Below are 17,482 nucleotides of genomic sequence, written 5' to 3'. Positions count from 1 at the left end.
AGTGAGGAGCGGGGAAGCCATATACTCTTGCAGTTTGGAAAGACCCATCACATCAGGTTTAGCCTGTTCCTGAAGGTACCATTACCATTTTAGCAGAGAGGCATTTGTAGCTGTGTGAGCCACCATTGGGAGGCGTCCCTTGTCCATGGCGTAATGGTAAGGTGGGTACACAGGAGAATGGGCTCCATTACCACAAAGGCCTCTGTTTCTAACAAAGGCAATAAGCAAACAGAATTGATGTTCTAAGGGGGTGTAGTGCGCGGCTGTGGAGAGCAGCTGTATGGCGCAGAAGCCTGTAAGGCAGCCAGGAGGAGCCATGTTTAGTCCATAGGTAGACTCCAAGATGTATAGTGCATGGTGGCCGGTGCCTCAACCCAGAGGGAGGAGCCATGGGGATCTGGGCGTCAACTGATGAACTGATCTTTGTGTCAGTTGTAAGGCTGTTGTTGAGCTTCTCCCCAAGAAATGTGGGGGATTTGCATGTGATTACATAAATGGGTTTAAGAATGATGGGTAAGATCAGCAGTACATTTCTTGCCAACAATCATTAAATGTCCAAGAAGACATTCATCATCATCTTCTGCTACAGAAATCTGGGCCTGAAGAAGGGTTATCGAATGGTGGTGAATGAAGGTTCAGATGGGGGACAGTCTGTCTATCCTGTTCATCTCCATGTTCTTGGAGGTTGGCAGATGAATTGGCCTCCTGGTTAAGCATGTTTTAGGGATAATTTTCCCTTCTCTAGGCAATGGTCAATATTTCCCAGTTCCAGTGTGTTAAACAGTATACTTACTTTTGTCTATGTATGGAGAGGTTGAGGAAATAATTTTTAAAACCCATACATAATAAAAGACAATGTTGCATGGTTTACAAAAAAAAAAAAAGAATGATGGTTAAGTATGGTATGTGTTGTCTCCAAAATATGATAAAATGTGTTGAGCTTGTCATAGTGTGGTGGGGGGCTGAATAGTTACCAACGGGGATGTTTAACCATAAGTGGAATTTTCCAGCCTTTAGAGGACCAATTAGTACTCAGAAATTAAACAGTTGTGGCTGGCTCTTGAATCTTGTGTGGGGCAGTAGCCCACCCTATGTTGTAGGTGGGTCACCAGGTGTGTTGGGGCCTCTCACACCCCATCCTCTGAGGGGCCCTACATTAGGAGGTCATCAGTCCAGCACCACATGGTGCAAGTAGACCACTGTAAGGGTATCCAGGTTTTGCTGGCAAAGACTGTGGACAATAGCTGGCTGTTAAGAAAGCCCATAGGCAGCCAGGTGAAGGTATATTGGGTGCCTTCAAAAGTGAAGGTGAACTGCCATTGGGATTCCTCAGTGACTGATACTGAATAGAACATATTAGCTAGATCCATCATGGCAAAGCAGTCTCTTGGAGCCCTCTGAATGTCCTTGCTTAACTGGAAAATGTTGGGAATGGGAGCCTGAGCTCTCATAATAGAGGGTACCTGAGCACTTAAATTTCCATAGTCAACTGTAGGGTGCTACTCATTAGTAGTGGGCTTTAATATCAGCCAAATGGGAGAATTGAAAGGAGAAATGGTGTGTTTAATGAGTTCCTTAAATACATTTTGCATTATAGACTGCAGTCCCTCAGTCCTTTGTCACAAGGGATAATTGGGTGGTGTTTACCATCTTAACTGGAAGCTGGCAGTCATATGGGCTCCCAGTGTACTGCTCCCACAAGAAAGGTCAGGAATTTGGGTTTGTTCCAGATGGCACAATGCCATGTCAAGGCAACCATACCTGTAACGGGAAAGGGTAGGGCCAAAGGGGCCTTCAGTGCTAAAAGATTTTTCATAAAGATTAAGTCATTAGGAACCCCAGATCTCCAGAGTTGCCAATACAGTGAGACCTCTTGGTGGTCTCGAGAGGGAGGGAGCTGGGTCAAGGCACCACCTGTCAGTAGGGACTGAAGAGGGGCCTAGAAATTCCCAGATTCCCTAGAGCCCCTCCATTGGGTTCCTGGCTGAGGGGGCAGTGGGTTCCATTTGCCTTTAGCAGCAAACAAGATTTGGGCTTCAGGCGCACTTGTTTTCATGTCTAGCTACAACACTGATGCAGTCTAAAGCCTGTTGTCCTGTGTCTAACATTTTTATGAGTTGTAACAGCATGGCCTTATAATTAAGGGGAGTGCCCTTCAAGAAGAACTTAGATTCAGGCTCCAAGGGCATCTCCTCTGGGTTGGAAATGGTCAGGGGCTTTGTGGGAGCATGATGCTCAGCAAAATGATATACCCATCGAACTATCCCAATTTTACGTAAGAGGAGGTACACTTTATCTCGAGTTGTCCACTCACAGTGAGCCCAAACTCACTCAGTAATAATGCGACAGACTGATGGGCCTAGTGCCAAGCCATAAACATCCAAGTCAGGAGAGGCAGAGTGTCATCCTCCTTATCCCTGTGGGCTCTAGAGGTGTGGGGTGGTCTCTTCTTCAGAGTCCATCCCCTTTTGTATTTCTTTTGTGTCTCCTTTCCCGATGGCTTGATATATTTGGGAGTGTCCTTGTTGTGGTGACAAATCTGGGGGCTCCTTTAAGGTGTCTCTAATAAAATGGGCCCTTAATACCATGGGATTTTGAAACAAATTATTAATTTTGGGGTCTTTGAGCAGTCTAGCCAGCTTGTGCATCTCAACTGCTGTAAGCAGAAGCTGAAGCCAGTTCTGGACTCATGAGAGCCAATCAGTGCCCTTCTTCCCCTCCCTTTGGACATATTTTTCTAGAAAACGTTGCATTTGTCTCGTGGTATAGTTAGGTGTCTCTGTTTTTCATTCATGCTGGTTGTCATTGGATGTTTTGGTATGATGGGTAGTGATAGGGGACACCTGGGACAGAGGTTGTCTCTTCCCTTGCTCATGGGCTGCTGCCTCCTTTTCTAGGGTGTCCCAGTCAACTTCCAAGGGGCTGGGGTTCTCCCCCACTAGTGTAATACTAGCCAGCATACTTGGGAAAGCCCCCAGGCCCCAAGAACGTGGCACTAGTGATTAGGCATGTAGGTATGCCACTGTGCTAAGTAAAGCCTAAACCATTCAAGCAGGGGTCTTACAAGTATCTGATAGTTTTTAGACCTCCTCTGGGAACTTAGGAAGAGCTGGTACCAGGTGCTTGGGGGCCCTGCTTTTATTAAGAATTTGTTTTGCCACACCATGGCAGGGGTGGGACTTCTGGTATCCATGGAGTTGGGGGACAATCTGTGATGGCAGCAAGGAATGCAGCCACATGAAGGAGCTTGCCTCAGCAGTGTTGCCCACCCAGGTGGGTGCCATGATGCCTCTCCCTGGTAGAGTTGTCACGGGATAGGGCTTCCAAGCTCAGCACCTGGTCCTGATCACTGATGCAGTGGGCCCAGCAGCTGGCCTCCCCTTCAGGCACTGACCTAGGGAATCTCTCCTTGGTTCCCAAGACCTGATAGCTGGAGCCCCTGGTTCTTGCCTGAGGGAAAGAGACAGAGCCCTATCATTCTTAGTTATCTCACCTTGGCTCCGTGCTGGAACTTTTCACATGTAATTATAGCCAATCATCTCCAGACCCAATAACCTGCAGGTCTTGTTTAGAGACTATTGGGCAGCTCGCCCACCTCAGACTGAGTCCTGCTTGTTGGTCCGGGCAGGGGAGTCTGACCTTTCATAGCACTGACAGCTTAGGTCGGGGATTCAAGGCAATACCTGGCCAGAGCAATACACAACAGCACAGACCGCTAGCAAGGAGTGCTTCCTTTCCAGAGAGACTGAGCAGTCTGGGAGAGGGAATTAGTCAGCCATTTGCAGCTCAGTGGCATTGGTTTTTTTTTCGGTGGGGCGGGGGGGGGAGGCGCACACAAATTGCCCACAATCCCATCCTCATTGCCAATTGGAAATCCTACACCCAAGTCCTTACCTAATGTCCGGACTCTGGGTGTGAGCAGGGTTATCACACTGTAAATGCCTGGCAGCAATTGAGAAAAACAGAAGTTGTTTTCTTCATCAGATCTACTCTCTACCATCCCAGATTGAAGGGAGAGAAGAGAGATGTTTAAATGAATTTAGATCATGATGATTATTATTGCATCCTACTCTACATCAGAAGAAGGCTGGTTCCACATTTCCTGACCATCCAGCTGCTCCCTTGTTCTTGGTGTAGGCCAGCCAGAAGAGTTATAGTGTCCTTTCTCAGAATTGATAGAGTGGTGATTATATGGTTATAGGATAATACAAACTTTTATATTGGCCTCAACTTTCTTTCCAGGTTTTCCAGGTGTTCCGAAGCAGTCATTACAGAATTGTAGTGTATAGAATTCAGGCTTGTAATGGTTTTGCTTGTAATGCCTGGTATATGGTAGGCTGTCAGTAAATAGCTGTTGAATAAATTGATGATTGAACACTCATAGGATAGAAAGAGTACAGTGCTTTCTGTGAAATTTTGTGTTATAATCAAATTGACAATTCAAAAGAGCCTCAAGTTACTGTTGAGAGTTTTTGGCACAGTGACAGATCAGTACGAGAGATAATTTTGATCTTGAGTTTTTAGTGCTGCATAAATCACACTGTATGTTTACATTACCTAAAATAGTGAAAATATCTGTTTTGACACATCTTAGATCATCCCTATCACTGTCAACCACTATTAACCATTAATGTGGATAATCAAGAGCTTTTTTTTTTTTTTTTATTGCCATGGGTTAATTCTCAGTGGTGAAACAAGAGGTGAGTCCACCCATATAGTTTCTGATAAATCAGATTTACATCTGTTGGACATTAGTTCTGCTTGGTTCACTAAATATTTATTGAATGCCTTTTGAATCCGGCGCTGTGCTAAACTCTGGGAACAGTGGTGAAGAGTATAACAGAGTCCCTACCCTTGCTGATAGTTGAATGGGCATCAGAAACAAGGCAATTGGTGGTGTGTGGTTCATGTCAGTGCAGGTGGTGTGGTAAGAACAAAAATCTGTGGGCACCCAAGAAAGTCAAAGAAAATGTCGTGGAGGAAGAAACAATTGAACTGGCCCTAAGGAGCAGTTAGGAGGTAAGTTCTCGGGAGGTGGAGAGAGAGTGGAGGGTGAAGGAGGGGTAGGAGACCTACAGAGTCAGCAGGCAAAGCCTCCGGTCTGCTGAGAGGCAGTAGGGAGTTCGGTGTGGTCAGTGTGAGAAGGGGAAAGCCAAGGATGGGAAATTTAAAAGAATTGGGCATTAGTGTTACATTTGTAGTCAATTAAGAAAAAAAAAAAAAAAAAACTAGGGGCGCCTGGGTGGCTCAGTCAGTTAAGCATCTGACTCTTGATTTTTGGCCCAGGTCAGGATCTCAGGGTTGTGAGATTGAGCCCCACATTGGGCTCTGCACTGAGCATGGAGCCTCCTTAAAGTCTCTCTCTCCCTCTGCCCTGTCCTTCCTGCGCCCCCCCCACCACATTGTCTCTCAGAAAATTAAAAAAATAAATAAATAAACTAAGTCCTCTAGAAACCCAGTAATGTACATGTTTATAGATGTGGCAGTTGAAATTTATAGTTCATGTCTTCAAAGAGGACGAACAGCTGGCCAGTGGCGGACAGAGCCAGGATTTAAACCCAGGTCTTATCCTTTGCAAAGCCCGCTTGGGAGAGAGAATAAGGTCCATGCAAGTGGTGGTGGTGAGTGTGCAAGGCTGTGAAGAGTGTGAAGAGCTAAGGGGTTTGGATATTCTGCATCAGATGGTGAAGCCCCGAGAAGTCAGGAGGTGAGCACATTATTGGTTGAATGTTGACTAAGTGTCAGTTCTGTGGCTCCTCAGGGAACTTACCTTCTCTTCCCTTGTGGGAGGAAACACAGCAAGAACAACACCAGCGACAGTGACACAAAGATGTCAGGCACTGAGAAGTGCTTGAGGATGAAATAACGTATCTGTTAGAAGACAGTGAGTGTGCTGATTCCCTTGAAGAGTGGGAAGATTGGGCCCATTGTCTTGGGTGGGAGTAACCCATCTACCGTCACTCCTCCACTGTTGACTTCAGTCCCCTGCCCCTCCTTTACCGCACACTCAGCTTTCCTTGTTTCTGCTCCTTGCCTGGCCCCTAGAGGTGTTTCTTTGACTCTTCTGTCCTGTGAAGTCTAGACTGTATTTGGTCACTTCACCCTGGACTGATGTGATGGCCACTGGCTCTTCCCAGTCTGAACTGAGCTGTATGTCCCAAGTCTTGCTTTAGTGCGTGTTTCTGGGGAGGCTTCCTGCTCTTTCTGCGCAGGGCTTGACTCATTCCTGCCAACTCTGTAACTACTAGTTCCCGTCTTCACTTGTTCTCGGGTTTTGGTAACAGATTGGGCCACTGTCCTTCTCTCTGGAGCCAGGCAAAAAATAATCCAGAACCATGTAATTGCCCGATGCAGTTGCCCAGGCGTGGTGGCATCACCCAATCTGAGAGTCCGGTCAGGCAAGAAGAGAGCTGTCCGTGTGCCTTCCTCATTTTCCTCCGTGGTACGGCTGTTTTTCTAGCCATCTGACAGTGAACCTGGGGAGTCATCTTTGACTCTTTTCTCTCCTTCATCTTCTGTCTATAAATAGTCACTTATTAAGTCTTGACGTTTCTCCCTTGAATACATTCCTCCTCCTCTCTCTCTATTTTGTTCTTGTCATTACCTCTTGTCTCTCTCTGTCAGTCCATCAGTCCCACTGCTGACAGATGAATCTCGGAACACTGACTTCATCCCGTGACTCCCTTTATCCACATGCAACAAGCATGATTTTAGCTCGGTGAATTTTACTTGTGCAGCGAAAGAGAAAATGTGAAGCATTCTGGAAAAGAGCTACCCTTCTGTATACTGTATACACATTGCTGTTCTGCAATCCTTTGGCATTTTTCCAGGCCTGTTTACATAAAGATCAGCCCATGGCAGGAGGTAGTTTTGTCTGGATGGTTCTGCTTACATCTGTCCAAATTCCAGGGCTAGTTAGGGAAAATCCTTGTGATCAGTGGCAACAACTGAATCTGTCAGTAATGTGTTCTCAGGCGTTTGTTTTAGTTTCAAATACTGTTAAATTCCTGCTTTAGAAGATCCTGTCTTCTCCATCTTTAAGATCTGAGTAATGAATTGTTCCTAGAGTGTAAGTTTTTCTGAATAAAAATATTTTATTCCTCTCCAAAATGTACATAGTCATAAGCCTTTATTCACACAAAGTATTCAATTCACAAGTGACGTGGGTACCCTTTAACCTTATGAAAGACTCATTCATTCACATAATTCATTCATTCAGAATCCATTCAGGATCTGAATTTTGTAGTTTTACAAAGGAGACTTTGTGTTTAGAATTTATATAAATTCGGTACAATTTTAATCAAAGCTAATGCTAGGGATTCTATTATAAAAAGGATAGATCCAGTTACCATATTTTACTCAAAATAACGAGAAGCTAAGAACAATCATGTTCACTCATAGCAAATTAGGGTAGTTTTTGCTTTTTATAGAGTAACATGAAAGGTGCATTCTCCATCACGGGACACCCATTCTGGTACAGAGCCAAACCTGTGAATTGGCTTGATGCACCAAATAAGGTGTTGTTGTTTGTTTTGTTTTGTTTTTTAATAGGTGCTTCCTCTGGCTAAAGAGTAGACAGAGGCTACTTTCCCCATCTGGAACATTACAAATTAATGAATTCAAGGTCTACTTTCAATTCTATTGTGAAAGATATTTATTTGTTAACAAGATCTAACAACACTAAATGTTCTCTATTTAAAAATGAAAAGGATGGAAATTCACATTAAGTCTCCTCTACTGATAGACACTAATTATAGAGAGTTAAGTTCAAAGAAACCAATGAACAGGAGTATAAATAGGACCCTATAACTAATGACTATATTGTTCTTTTAAAATTTTTATTTATTTTTTTAGAGAGAGGGAGAGAGAGAGCACATGCACACCGTGGGAGGGGAGGGGCAGAGGGAGAGGGAGAGAGAGAATCAAGCTTAAGAAAGCAGGCTCCATGGCCAGTGCGGAGCCCCACATGAGGCTCAATCTCACAACCCTGTGATCATGACCTGAGCCAAAATCAATGGTCAGATATGCTTGACCAACTGAGCTACCCAGATGCCCTCTATTGCTCTTTAATTTTGATCTATTATTATATAGTTGAGGACATTCCCTTCTTTCTTATCTACATGCTGTGTCCACCTGAGGGAGTCATCCCAGCCCATTTTTAACCCTTGGTAGGTAGTGAGAACAGCATAATCACATGCTCTTGGATCACTTCCTTTTGTCCTCAGTGGGGCTAAAGATTAATTTTAGAAGTTAAATCTAAGTGCACCTAGAGGCGTTTCATAAAAAAATATTCCAGGGCCATGAATAAATTGATTTTTGAGTCTTGCAGATGGGCTCCATTAATAATATAAATCAATCAACACTTAGGGGAGTCCCTCATCTTCTGTGTGTCTTCTTGCTCTTTACTGTTTCAGCTAAGTAGAATGCATTAAATCAACTTGCAACTCATTCTGCAATACACTGGTAATAGCAGAGATAATATATTACCTTTGTAGTGAATCCAAACAGTTTTATCAAGGCATTTTCATATCTATTGTCTCACACGGTCCTCACAGCAACAAAACAGGTTATATTATTAGTGATTATTATTTCTGTGTTCTAGATGAGAAAACCAAGTCCAGAGGGGTCAGGTCAGTTGCTCCGGGTCTTGGGAATTGTTGGCATGACCAGAAAGGCCTGAACTTCCAGTCTCTTCTTTTATCACACCATATTTGTGGGTTGAATAGGGAAGTTTCTGTCCCTTTTAGACAACTTTCTTCTCTATGAAAAGGATCTATGAACTAATTACACCATGGTTCACAATCACACATACCCTGGGCCTCTTCTGTAACCAGTTGTGTTTTTTTGTCTTTCTGTTCCCTCCTAAATGAGAACTCCAAATAAATAATCTTGTTTAAAATTCTGACATTTTTACAGTATGTTGCTCATCTGCTTACCTTTTCTTGTTACACTTCCTTGACTTTCTTTTTTTCCTCTCTCAGATTTCCTTCCTCCTTGTTAACTGAACCAAGGATGTTCATGTTTGGTGTTGCCAAATTATAAGTTAGACATTTGACCATTCTAGAAAAGCTTTTCTTTTTTGGAAAAATATTCTCCAACATAGGAGTCTACAGCTTGAAGAAACTTTGAAACAAGTTGAATTTAGTAAGAACTGGTTCATTTACCCTCTATTTTTTACTAACACCCAATTTAAACTTTTTGTCAGCATGTGATAACCAGTGTTCCTACAGACATGATGTTATTTCAGTGCAAGGCAGGGAAATTGGTACTTTAATGATACAGTGTAGGCATTCAACATGGGGGGAAGAATGGTTGGGGAGTTAAGGGTCACATCTGCTAATCCCAGCTACCCTGAAACTCCAGTTTTCTTATCAATAACATGGACATAAAGATAGCACTCACCGCAGAGGTTGTGCCTGAATGAAATGGGATGCCCATGTAAAGTGGTTGGGACGGTCCCTGGCATATCGGGAGGACTCAGTAAATGTTACCCATTAATTACTAAGTACAGGCCTAGGGAATCCAAGCTATGAACTGCTCTTTTATGAATAAAGGATTGTTTTATTCAAAAAGAAGATGGGCTTAGAAGTAATTGTGAGGACATCTGTGGGGAGGGGTGACGCTCTGGGTCTCCCTGGTTTTATGGCTGCAGGTGACCTTTACTGAGTCACCTCCAATGAGAGTGGTGTACTTAGGCACGGGTAAATACTCAAAGATGTGGTGTGGTGTCTTAGGGCTCCAATCCTCTAAGCCAGGTTGAGGCAGTAGTAGGTCAGCATGGTGTTTGTACTCCAGGGGCTAGAGGAGCCTTCCCTAAACCTCTGCCAACAATCAGGGCTCTCCAGGGCAGGCTCACAATCAGGCATTTTGTTGTAAGGTGAACTGTTTTCCTTGTGGAGCTAATTACCAAGGTGGGTATGGTGTGGCGCCAAATACTATAAATAGCATGGATTTGTATGATAATTTCCCTAAGGAATGTCCCAATTAGATAAACATCCACATACTTCTCTTCCTTCTCCTCACTCCCCAAGTCCCCAAACAAAACAGAACCCAAGGAATACTTTAATCTGTGATTGATAGTTTTCTGGCTTTGGAATGAAATGTAATAATTATAAAACCACCTCAAATGGAAGAGTATATAGACCTCCCAACCAGAAACATTTAACCCGGTGAAAATATCAGAAATACAATTCTGGTTCTTGTTCTTTCTGATGCTGGGATATTACTAAACATGCTGTGACCAGGAAGTAAAATTTTGGGCTTTGCATCTTAACTGCGTTTAACCAAGAAGAGTTCACATACTGATTCCCTTTCTCTTGCAAATTATGGCTAAAAACAGTGAACCATTTTAACCATTTTAGGTGTATATTTCTGTGGCATTAAGCAAGTTCACATTATTGCGCACCAACACCACCATCCCATCTCCAGAATGTTTTCATCTTCTTCAGCTGTAACTCTCCCCATTAAATTCTAATTCCCCACTCCCTCCTTTCCCCAGCCCCTGGCAACTCCCATTCTAATTTTCCTCTCTGTGAATTTGACTATCCCAGGTACCTTACAGAAATAAAATCACACAGTAATTGTCCTTTTTTGGCTTATTTCACTCAACATAATGTCTTCAAGGTTCATCCATGATGTGTACCATATATCAAAATTTCCTTCTGTTTTAAGGCTGAATAATATTCCTTTGTATGTCTTTACCACATTTTGTTTATCCCTTCATCTGTTGATGGATACTTGGAATGTTCCACCTTTTGGCTATTGTGAATGATGCTGCTATGAACGTGGATGTACAAATACCTTTTTGTCTCTGCTTTCAGTTCTTTTGGGTTTACACCCAGAAGTGGAATTGCTGGAGTTTATGGTAATTCTATTTTTAATTTTTTGAGGAATCACCACAACATGTTGCACAGCAGCTGCATTGTTTTACACTCCTACCAGCAATGCACTAGGTTCCAACTTTTTCACATCTGTGTCAACACTTGTTTCCTGTTCATTTTCTTTTTGACATCAGCCATCTTAATCCTAATGGGTGTAAAGGGGTATCTCATAGTGGTTTTTATTTGCATTTTTCTGATGATTAATGATGGGGAGCACTTTTTCATTGGCTTACTGGCTATTTGTATATCTTTGGAGAAATGTCTGTTCAGTCCTTTGCCCATTTCTTAATTGCGTTGTTTGTTTTCTTGTTGATGAGTTGCAGGAGTTCTTTATATATCCTGGATATCAATTTCTTATTGGATATATTTTCTCTTATTCCATGAGTTGAACTTTCTATTGAGAGTGTACTTGAATGTACAAAAGTTTTTAATTTTGATGAAGTTCAAATTATTGTTATTGTCGTTGCCTCTGCTTTCCGTGTTATATCCAAGAAATTATTGCAAAATCCAATGTCATTAAGCTTTTCCCCTGTATTTTCTTCTCAGAGTTTTATAGTTTTAGCTCTTACATTTAGGCCTTTGATTCGTTTTTAGTTAATTTTTGCATGTGGAGTAAGTTGTGTCTAACTTCATTTTTTACATGTGGATATCTAGTTTGGCCATCACCATTTGCTGGGAAGACTGTCTTTACCCCATTGAATGGTCTTGGCACCCTTGTCGAAAACCATTTGATCATATGTGTGTGGATTTATTTCTGGGCTCTTTAGTGCATTGGTCTATATGTCTAGCTTTATGTCAGTACCACTCTGTTTTGATGACTGTAGCTTGACGAAATCAGGAGGTGTGAGAACTCCTGATTTTTTTTTTTTCAAGATTGTTTTGGCCATTCAGGGTCCCCTGAGATTCCATATGAATTTTAGGATGGATTTTTCAACTTCTGCCAAAAAACATCATTGAGATTTTGATAGGGATTGCACTGAATCTGTAGATTGCTTTGGGTCATATTGACATCTTAATAATATTAAGTCTTCCAATCCATGGACCCAGGGTGTTTTTCCATTTATTTGTGTTTTATTTTATTTCTTTCATAGGTGCTTTGTGGTTTTCAGTGTCCAAGTTTTTCACCTCCTTGGTTAAGTTTATTCCTAAGTATTCTTTTTGATGCAATTGTAAATGGAACTCTTTTCTTAATATCCTTGTAGGATTTTGCATTGCTTGTGTATAAAAATGAAGCTAATTTATGTGTGTTGATTTTGCATCCTGCAACTTTACTGAATTCATTTATTAGTTTTAGTAGTTGTGTGTGTGTGTGTGTGCACATGCATGTGTGTGTGTATATGACATCACTAGGGTTTCTCAGAATTCCGAGATTCTGGCATGTTGGAAGATGAGTAAGAATTATCCAATGTGGACTCTTATTATTTGAAAGTGAGAAGAGTAGCTGGCTCCAGAAATAGTTGGTGAAGTGATTCCAGGAGAAAAGAGTTTTTGAAAAATAGAGTCAGAGAAGGGCCTAAAGAATAATGTTCCAGAGAAATGCTGCTGGTGGGATCATAGTGCCCTCTGATTTATCACCAAGAGGTCCTTGGTGGGAGTTTCACAGTGGGGGAATTCCGAAGAGCAGTCTTAGGAATCAGAGGGAAAGGAATATTACAGTAGGCGAAAAAACAGATGACAAATTTGCATATATAAACATGCACACCCTCACTTGTAAAATTAGTGTAAATATCTGTGAAAAATTAGTAGTTACTCTACTCTATTTACATAGTTTAAGAATTCAGAGCTCATAAAAGAATAAAATGGGAGTTTTCTCTCTCCCAACACTCCCCAAAGGCTGCTAAATTTTTATTTTTAGTTCTTTTAACGTTGAATAATTTATCTCTGCCCTATTTTTAGACCCATCAACCTAAGATATTATCTTTTCTCTGCTTGCTATGAAATGTGAAGAATATATCACACTATGTTATGCTCCTTCCTTTCTTTCCCTTACCTCTTGATTTTTATTTCTTACATATCTTTAATTTTCTGGTAGTTTTAGCAGGAATTTTATGGCCAAGATGGACTTTGAGAGGGAGGGCTTAGGGTTAGAATTAGTGGTAAGTTGCTGTCTTCTGCCTCTGGAGAGACCCAGGAAGGTCAGTGGAAGCACATATGCCCTCCTTCAGTGAGTTGCTGGGAGCTCTTGCTTAGCCTTGGGAGGTTGATGGGGAGGGAGGGAGAGAAATTTTGTGGAGGAAAAAATTACGTATTTCCTCCTCCATTATTTTTTAAAGGTAAGAAGGGTCCAGAGGATGAAGGGCCAATTAGGATTTTGTTCTGGTTATAATGGGAAGCCGCTGATGAATTTTAAACAAAGGAATAACATTATCTGATTTGTATTTTAAAAAGATTATTCTGGCTGTGTCATTGATAATGGGCCGTAGAGGGGTGAGAGTGGCAGCAAGGAGACCAGTTAGGAGATGCTCGCCATTGTCCAGGATAGAGTTTCTGTGGCCAGCACTAGGGTGGTCACAGAGGAATTACAGGGAAGTAGTTGGTTTGGGATGTATATTAGAAGTAGAGCTTCCAGGTTGTTGATGATTTGAAGGTGGGTGGACTAGAAAAAGGGAGGAGTTGTGGTAGACAGAATAATGGCCCCTCAAAGATGCCCACATCCTAATCCCCAGAACCAGTGAATGTGTTAACCTCACATGGTCAAAGGTGGCTCTGATCACCAAATTCCAATGTGTGGAGGGGTTCCCCACACCAACAAGTAATTCTCAGGACACCAGCAATTCTGACACTATTTACCTGGAGATAACATCAGATCCCACAAGGTAAAGGGTCCGTCCTACAAGGCTGCTCCCGATCCCCCACTTCAGACATCTCTTGCAACCCCAGGTTACCACCTGTGCTTCCGATTATAAAAAAGATGTTCCCACAACTCCCTCTTTGGGTTTGATTAATTTGCTAGAGTGGCTCGTAGAACTTGTAAAAACATTTTACTTACTAGATTGTGGATGTATTATAAAAGGATATAACTTAGTAACAGCCAGATGGAAGTGATGTCTAAGGCAAGGTCTGGGGAAAGAGCTTGGAGCTTCCTATCCTCTTGGAGTGGGCCACTCTCTCCAAATCTTCTTGTGTTCACCAACCTGGAAGCTCTCTGAACTCTCTCCTTTTGGGTTTTTATTGAGGCTTCATTACATAGGTATGATTGATGAAATCATTAGCTATTAGTGACTGATTCAACCTCCAACCTCTCTGTCCTCCTGAGAGGTCAAGGGGTGGGACCGAAATTTCCAACCCTCTATTCATGGTTGGTTCCCCTGGCAACCAGCCCCCATCCTTAGGTGCTTTCCAAAAGTCACCTCATTAACATAAACCCCTTGTAGTAGAAAGGAGCCTGTCATGAATAACAAGACATCATTGCACCTTTATGGCTCTGAAGTGATTTCAGGGACTGAGGACAAGAGACTAAATATTATGACAAATACTGTTCCTGTTGCTTTTATCTCAGGAAGTTCCAAGGGTTTTTGGTGCTGTGAGCAGGGACCTGTGGATGAAGACCAAATGTATATGAGAAATATCTTTTGGTCATCTAAATGACTAAATATATATATTTCTTCTAAATCACGATATTGTATGTGGGGAAAGAGACTTTGTAGGTGTGATTAAGTTAAGGATCTTGAAACCAGAGAGTGAGTATCTGGGTGGGTCCCATGTATTCCCAAGGGTCCTAAGAGTCAGAGTCAGAGAAGGAGATGTCATGAGGGAGGCAGAAGTTGGAGCCATGTGAGGAAGGACCCCAGGAGCCAAGGAAAACAGGCAACCTCTAGAAGCTGCACAAGGTAAGGAAACAGATTCTCCCCTTGAGCCTCCAAAAGTAACCAGCTCTGCTGCCACCTTAACTTTAGACTCTAGACTTTGATTTTGGACTTTGGACCTCCAGAAGTGTAAGATAATAATTTGTGTTGTTTTAGGTCACAAATTTATGGAAATTTGTTATAGCAGTAATAGGAAATTAATACAGAAATCAAGAATGACTGTAAGGCTTTTTCCTGGGGAGGAATGTTACTATTTCCCAAGAGGGAAAAGGGCTGAGGAGGGAACTTGAAAATGAGGCTAAGAGAAAACTGAGCGTGCTCCCTTCTGGTGGGCTGTTGGTCATCTATGTGGATATGTTGACGAGCAAATTGGCTATGGTCTCAGGGACAGGTTGGGATGAGATGGAAATATGGGAGCCACCAGTATCTAAATGGGATTTAGAGACTTGGGGTTTTATGCCCACAGAGAAAGCGTATTACATTAATCATGGCAAGACAGCTTAGTAACTTCTAAACGGAAGCCACATACTGACTTATTCCCCCCTCATTTCTTGCTGTTTAAATTACAGTTGTTTTCTTTTGAGTCACCACATGACATTTCAAAAGATAATAAGAAGCTGTCACTTTGAGAGGAAAAAAAAAGCAACATTAAGCATCCTTCTAGAAGATCAAGTTTCTGGACTGTGTAGATAGTTGTGGTATTTCTTCATTATTTTTGGAAGCATACAAGTGAGCTCATTTAACAGATTTAAACCTATAGTTTAATTTGGGGGGATTTCCATGGTATAAATTTTAAGACTTTGCTTCTTGGTTACATAACATTTAACTTTTGAAAGAACCAAATTCCCCTTTTCCCTTGGTATCAGCTCCTTTCTGTTGTTTTGTTTCAAGGGCTTTGGTGACAGCTGAAAATGAACTTTGAAATCAAGGTTAAATTTTGTATAAAGGCAACACATCTGGGAGAATCTACATAAATTCATGTATTTCCTGAAGAGACAGATCAAGGGTTCTCAACCATGGGCGGTTTTGCTCTCCCCAGGGGACATTTGGCAATGTCTGGAGATAGTTTTGGTTGTCATACTGGGGGTGGGATGCTGCTAGCATCTAGTGGGTAGAGGCCAGGGATGTTGATAAACATCTGGCAGTGCACAGATGCATGCAGCCTCAAATGTCAATAGTGCTGAGGTTGAGAAACCATGTTCTAGAACTTTTGTAAACCTATAGGTTAGGAAAATGGGAACAATGTTCTTTCTGTCCTTTAACATAAGCACTGCTTCCTACATAAATCTAGTTGTGCACTGAGACTTTATTTGTGGCTGCCCTGACATAAGTACAACATTCTTGTAGACTCTATAGTTTCTGTTCTATGAGAAACTAGCTAATTTAGTGTTAACTGGCATGGAGAGCTGAAAGAAAAGAGCTTGCTTGAAGTCTTAATTTAAATGCCTTTTTTCTTTCTTGGCTAAGATAGAACAGTGTTAAATGTTACAGTCTTATATTTATGGAAAGATTTTCATATTCTATACGAAGTTTTTATTTTGGACTATTTATCAAGTATTCCTAACATCATGCCCTCTCTAGTCATGACTAGTTAGATACTGCCCTGATAGAGTTATTTGCTTATTTTAGGTAAAAAAAAAATTACCTAAAATAACTATGATTGAAATAAAATGAAATTTTAAAAATTGCTTTATCTCTTTCTCATTCGTTGGAACTATTGAAATAAAAACATTGTGATTTAAAAAAAATACTGAAGAAAAATTTCCTTCCTGTCATTTGCTAACGTAAGTAGCAGCCCAAGGAACAGATGTAGGAATGAAGAGATTTAGACAATGCTCCTGAGTCTTCTCATTTCTAAATTTTGCAATATAGACTTTAATAACAAACTGGTGAGAGGCTTTGAGAAACGTACATTATTTAGTAGGGCTTGGGATACACCTTAATTTCTGTGACTTAAGATCTGGCCCCTAAGATGGTAGATACAGTTAGCAAATTAAAATCAGTAAATGTATACCTTTAAAAATTTCTAAAATGAGGTATAATAACAATGTATACCTAAAAGCAGTGACACATTTAAGAAATTAAGAGCAGTTAAGATAGAATGACTTCCAGAATATGGAAATCATTTTGTGGGAAATCAAAGATCAGCACTGTGTTGTTTCTTAAGAATACTTAATATATATTTACATACATCCATGCATGCAATCCGTGTGGTTTGTTAGGGAACTACCCTCTTCATTTGCTGATCATCCCTTTATAATTTTAGCACATATATTCAAGACATATAAAAATGATGCTCTTGGACTTGAATTCTTTTGAGGGGGTTTGTGGTGCATAATACACCTCTTGGGTTCCAAAGTGACACTGTTTTTGTTTTTGCTTTTCCTCTATTTTCTTTCCCGTCTTAGCATTGTGGTACAAATTCTGTACCTTCACTTGGGTTTGCCCCTTTGAATCTTTTTTTAAAAAATTTTATTTATTTATTTATTTTATTTTATTATGTTAATCACCATACATTACATCATTAATTTTTGATGTAGTGTTCCATGATTCATTGTTTGCGTATAACACCCAGTGCTCCATTCAATACGTGCCCTCTTTAATACCCATCACCAGGCTGACCCATCCCCCCACCCATCTCCCCTCTAGAACCCTCAATTTGTTTCTCAGAGTCCATAGTCTCTCATGGTTTGTCTCCCCCTCCGATTTCCCCCCCTTCATTTTTCCCTTCCTACCATCTTTTTTATTTTTTAACATATAATGTATTATTTGTTTCAGAGGTACAGGTCTGTGATT

The 17,482-nt window shown here is 41.4% G+C and overlaps 1 protein-coding gene across 1 annotated transcript in view; it reads left to right on the top strand.

Annotated features, from left to right (window-relative positions):
- The first annotated feature begins 551 nt into the window (after positions 1-551).
- Positions 552-17,482, top strand: part of ADAM23 (ADAM metallopeptidase domain 23) — a 131,408-nt gene continuing 114,477 nt past the window's right edge. Inside the window, exons 1-2 of the mRNA XM_031033128.2 lie at positions 552-684; positions 5,500-5,707. Of these exons, the coding sequence (XP_030888988.2) occupies positions 552-684; positions 5,500-5,707 (341 nt within the window). The remainder of the gene's footprint in view (positions 685-5,499; positions 5,708-17,482) is intronic.

Source organism: Leptonychotes weddellii, chromosome 3 (assembly GCF_054177405.1).
Source record: "Leptonychotes weddellii isolate Sample4059 chromosome 3, ASM5417740v2, whole genome shotgun sequence".
NCBI lineage: Eukaryota > Metazoa > Chordata > Mammalia > Carnivora > Phocidae > Leptonychotes > Leptonychotes weddellii.
Note: the sequence above shows the minus strand (reverse complement) of the source record. Positions and strands in the feature narration are given on the sequence as shown.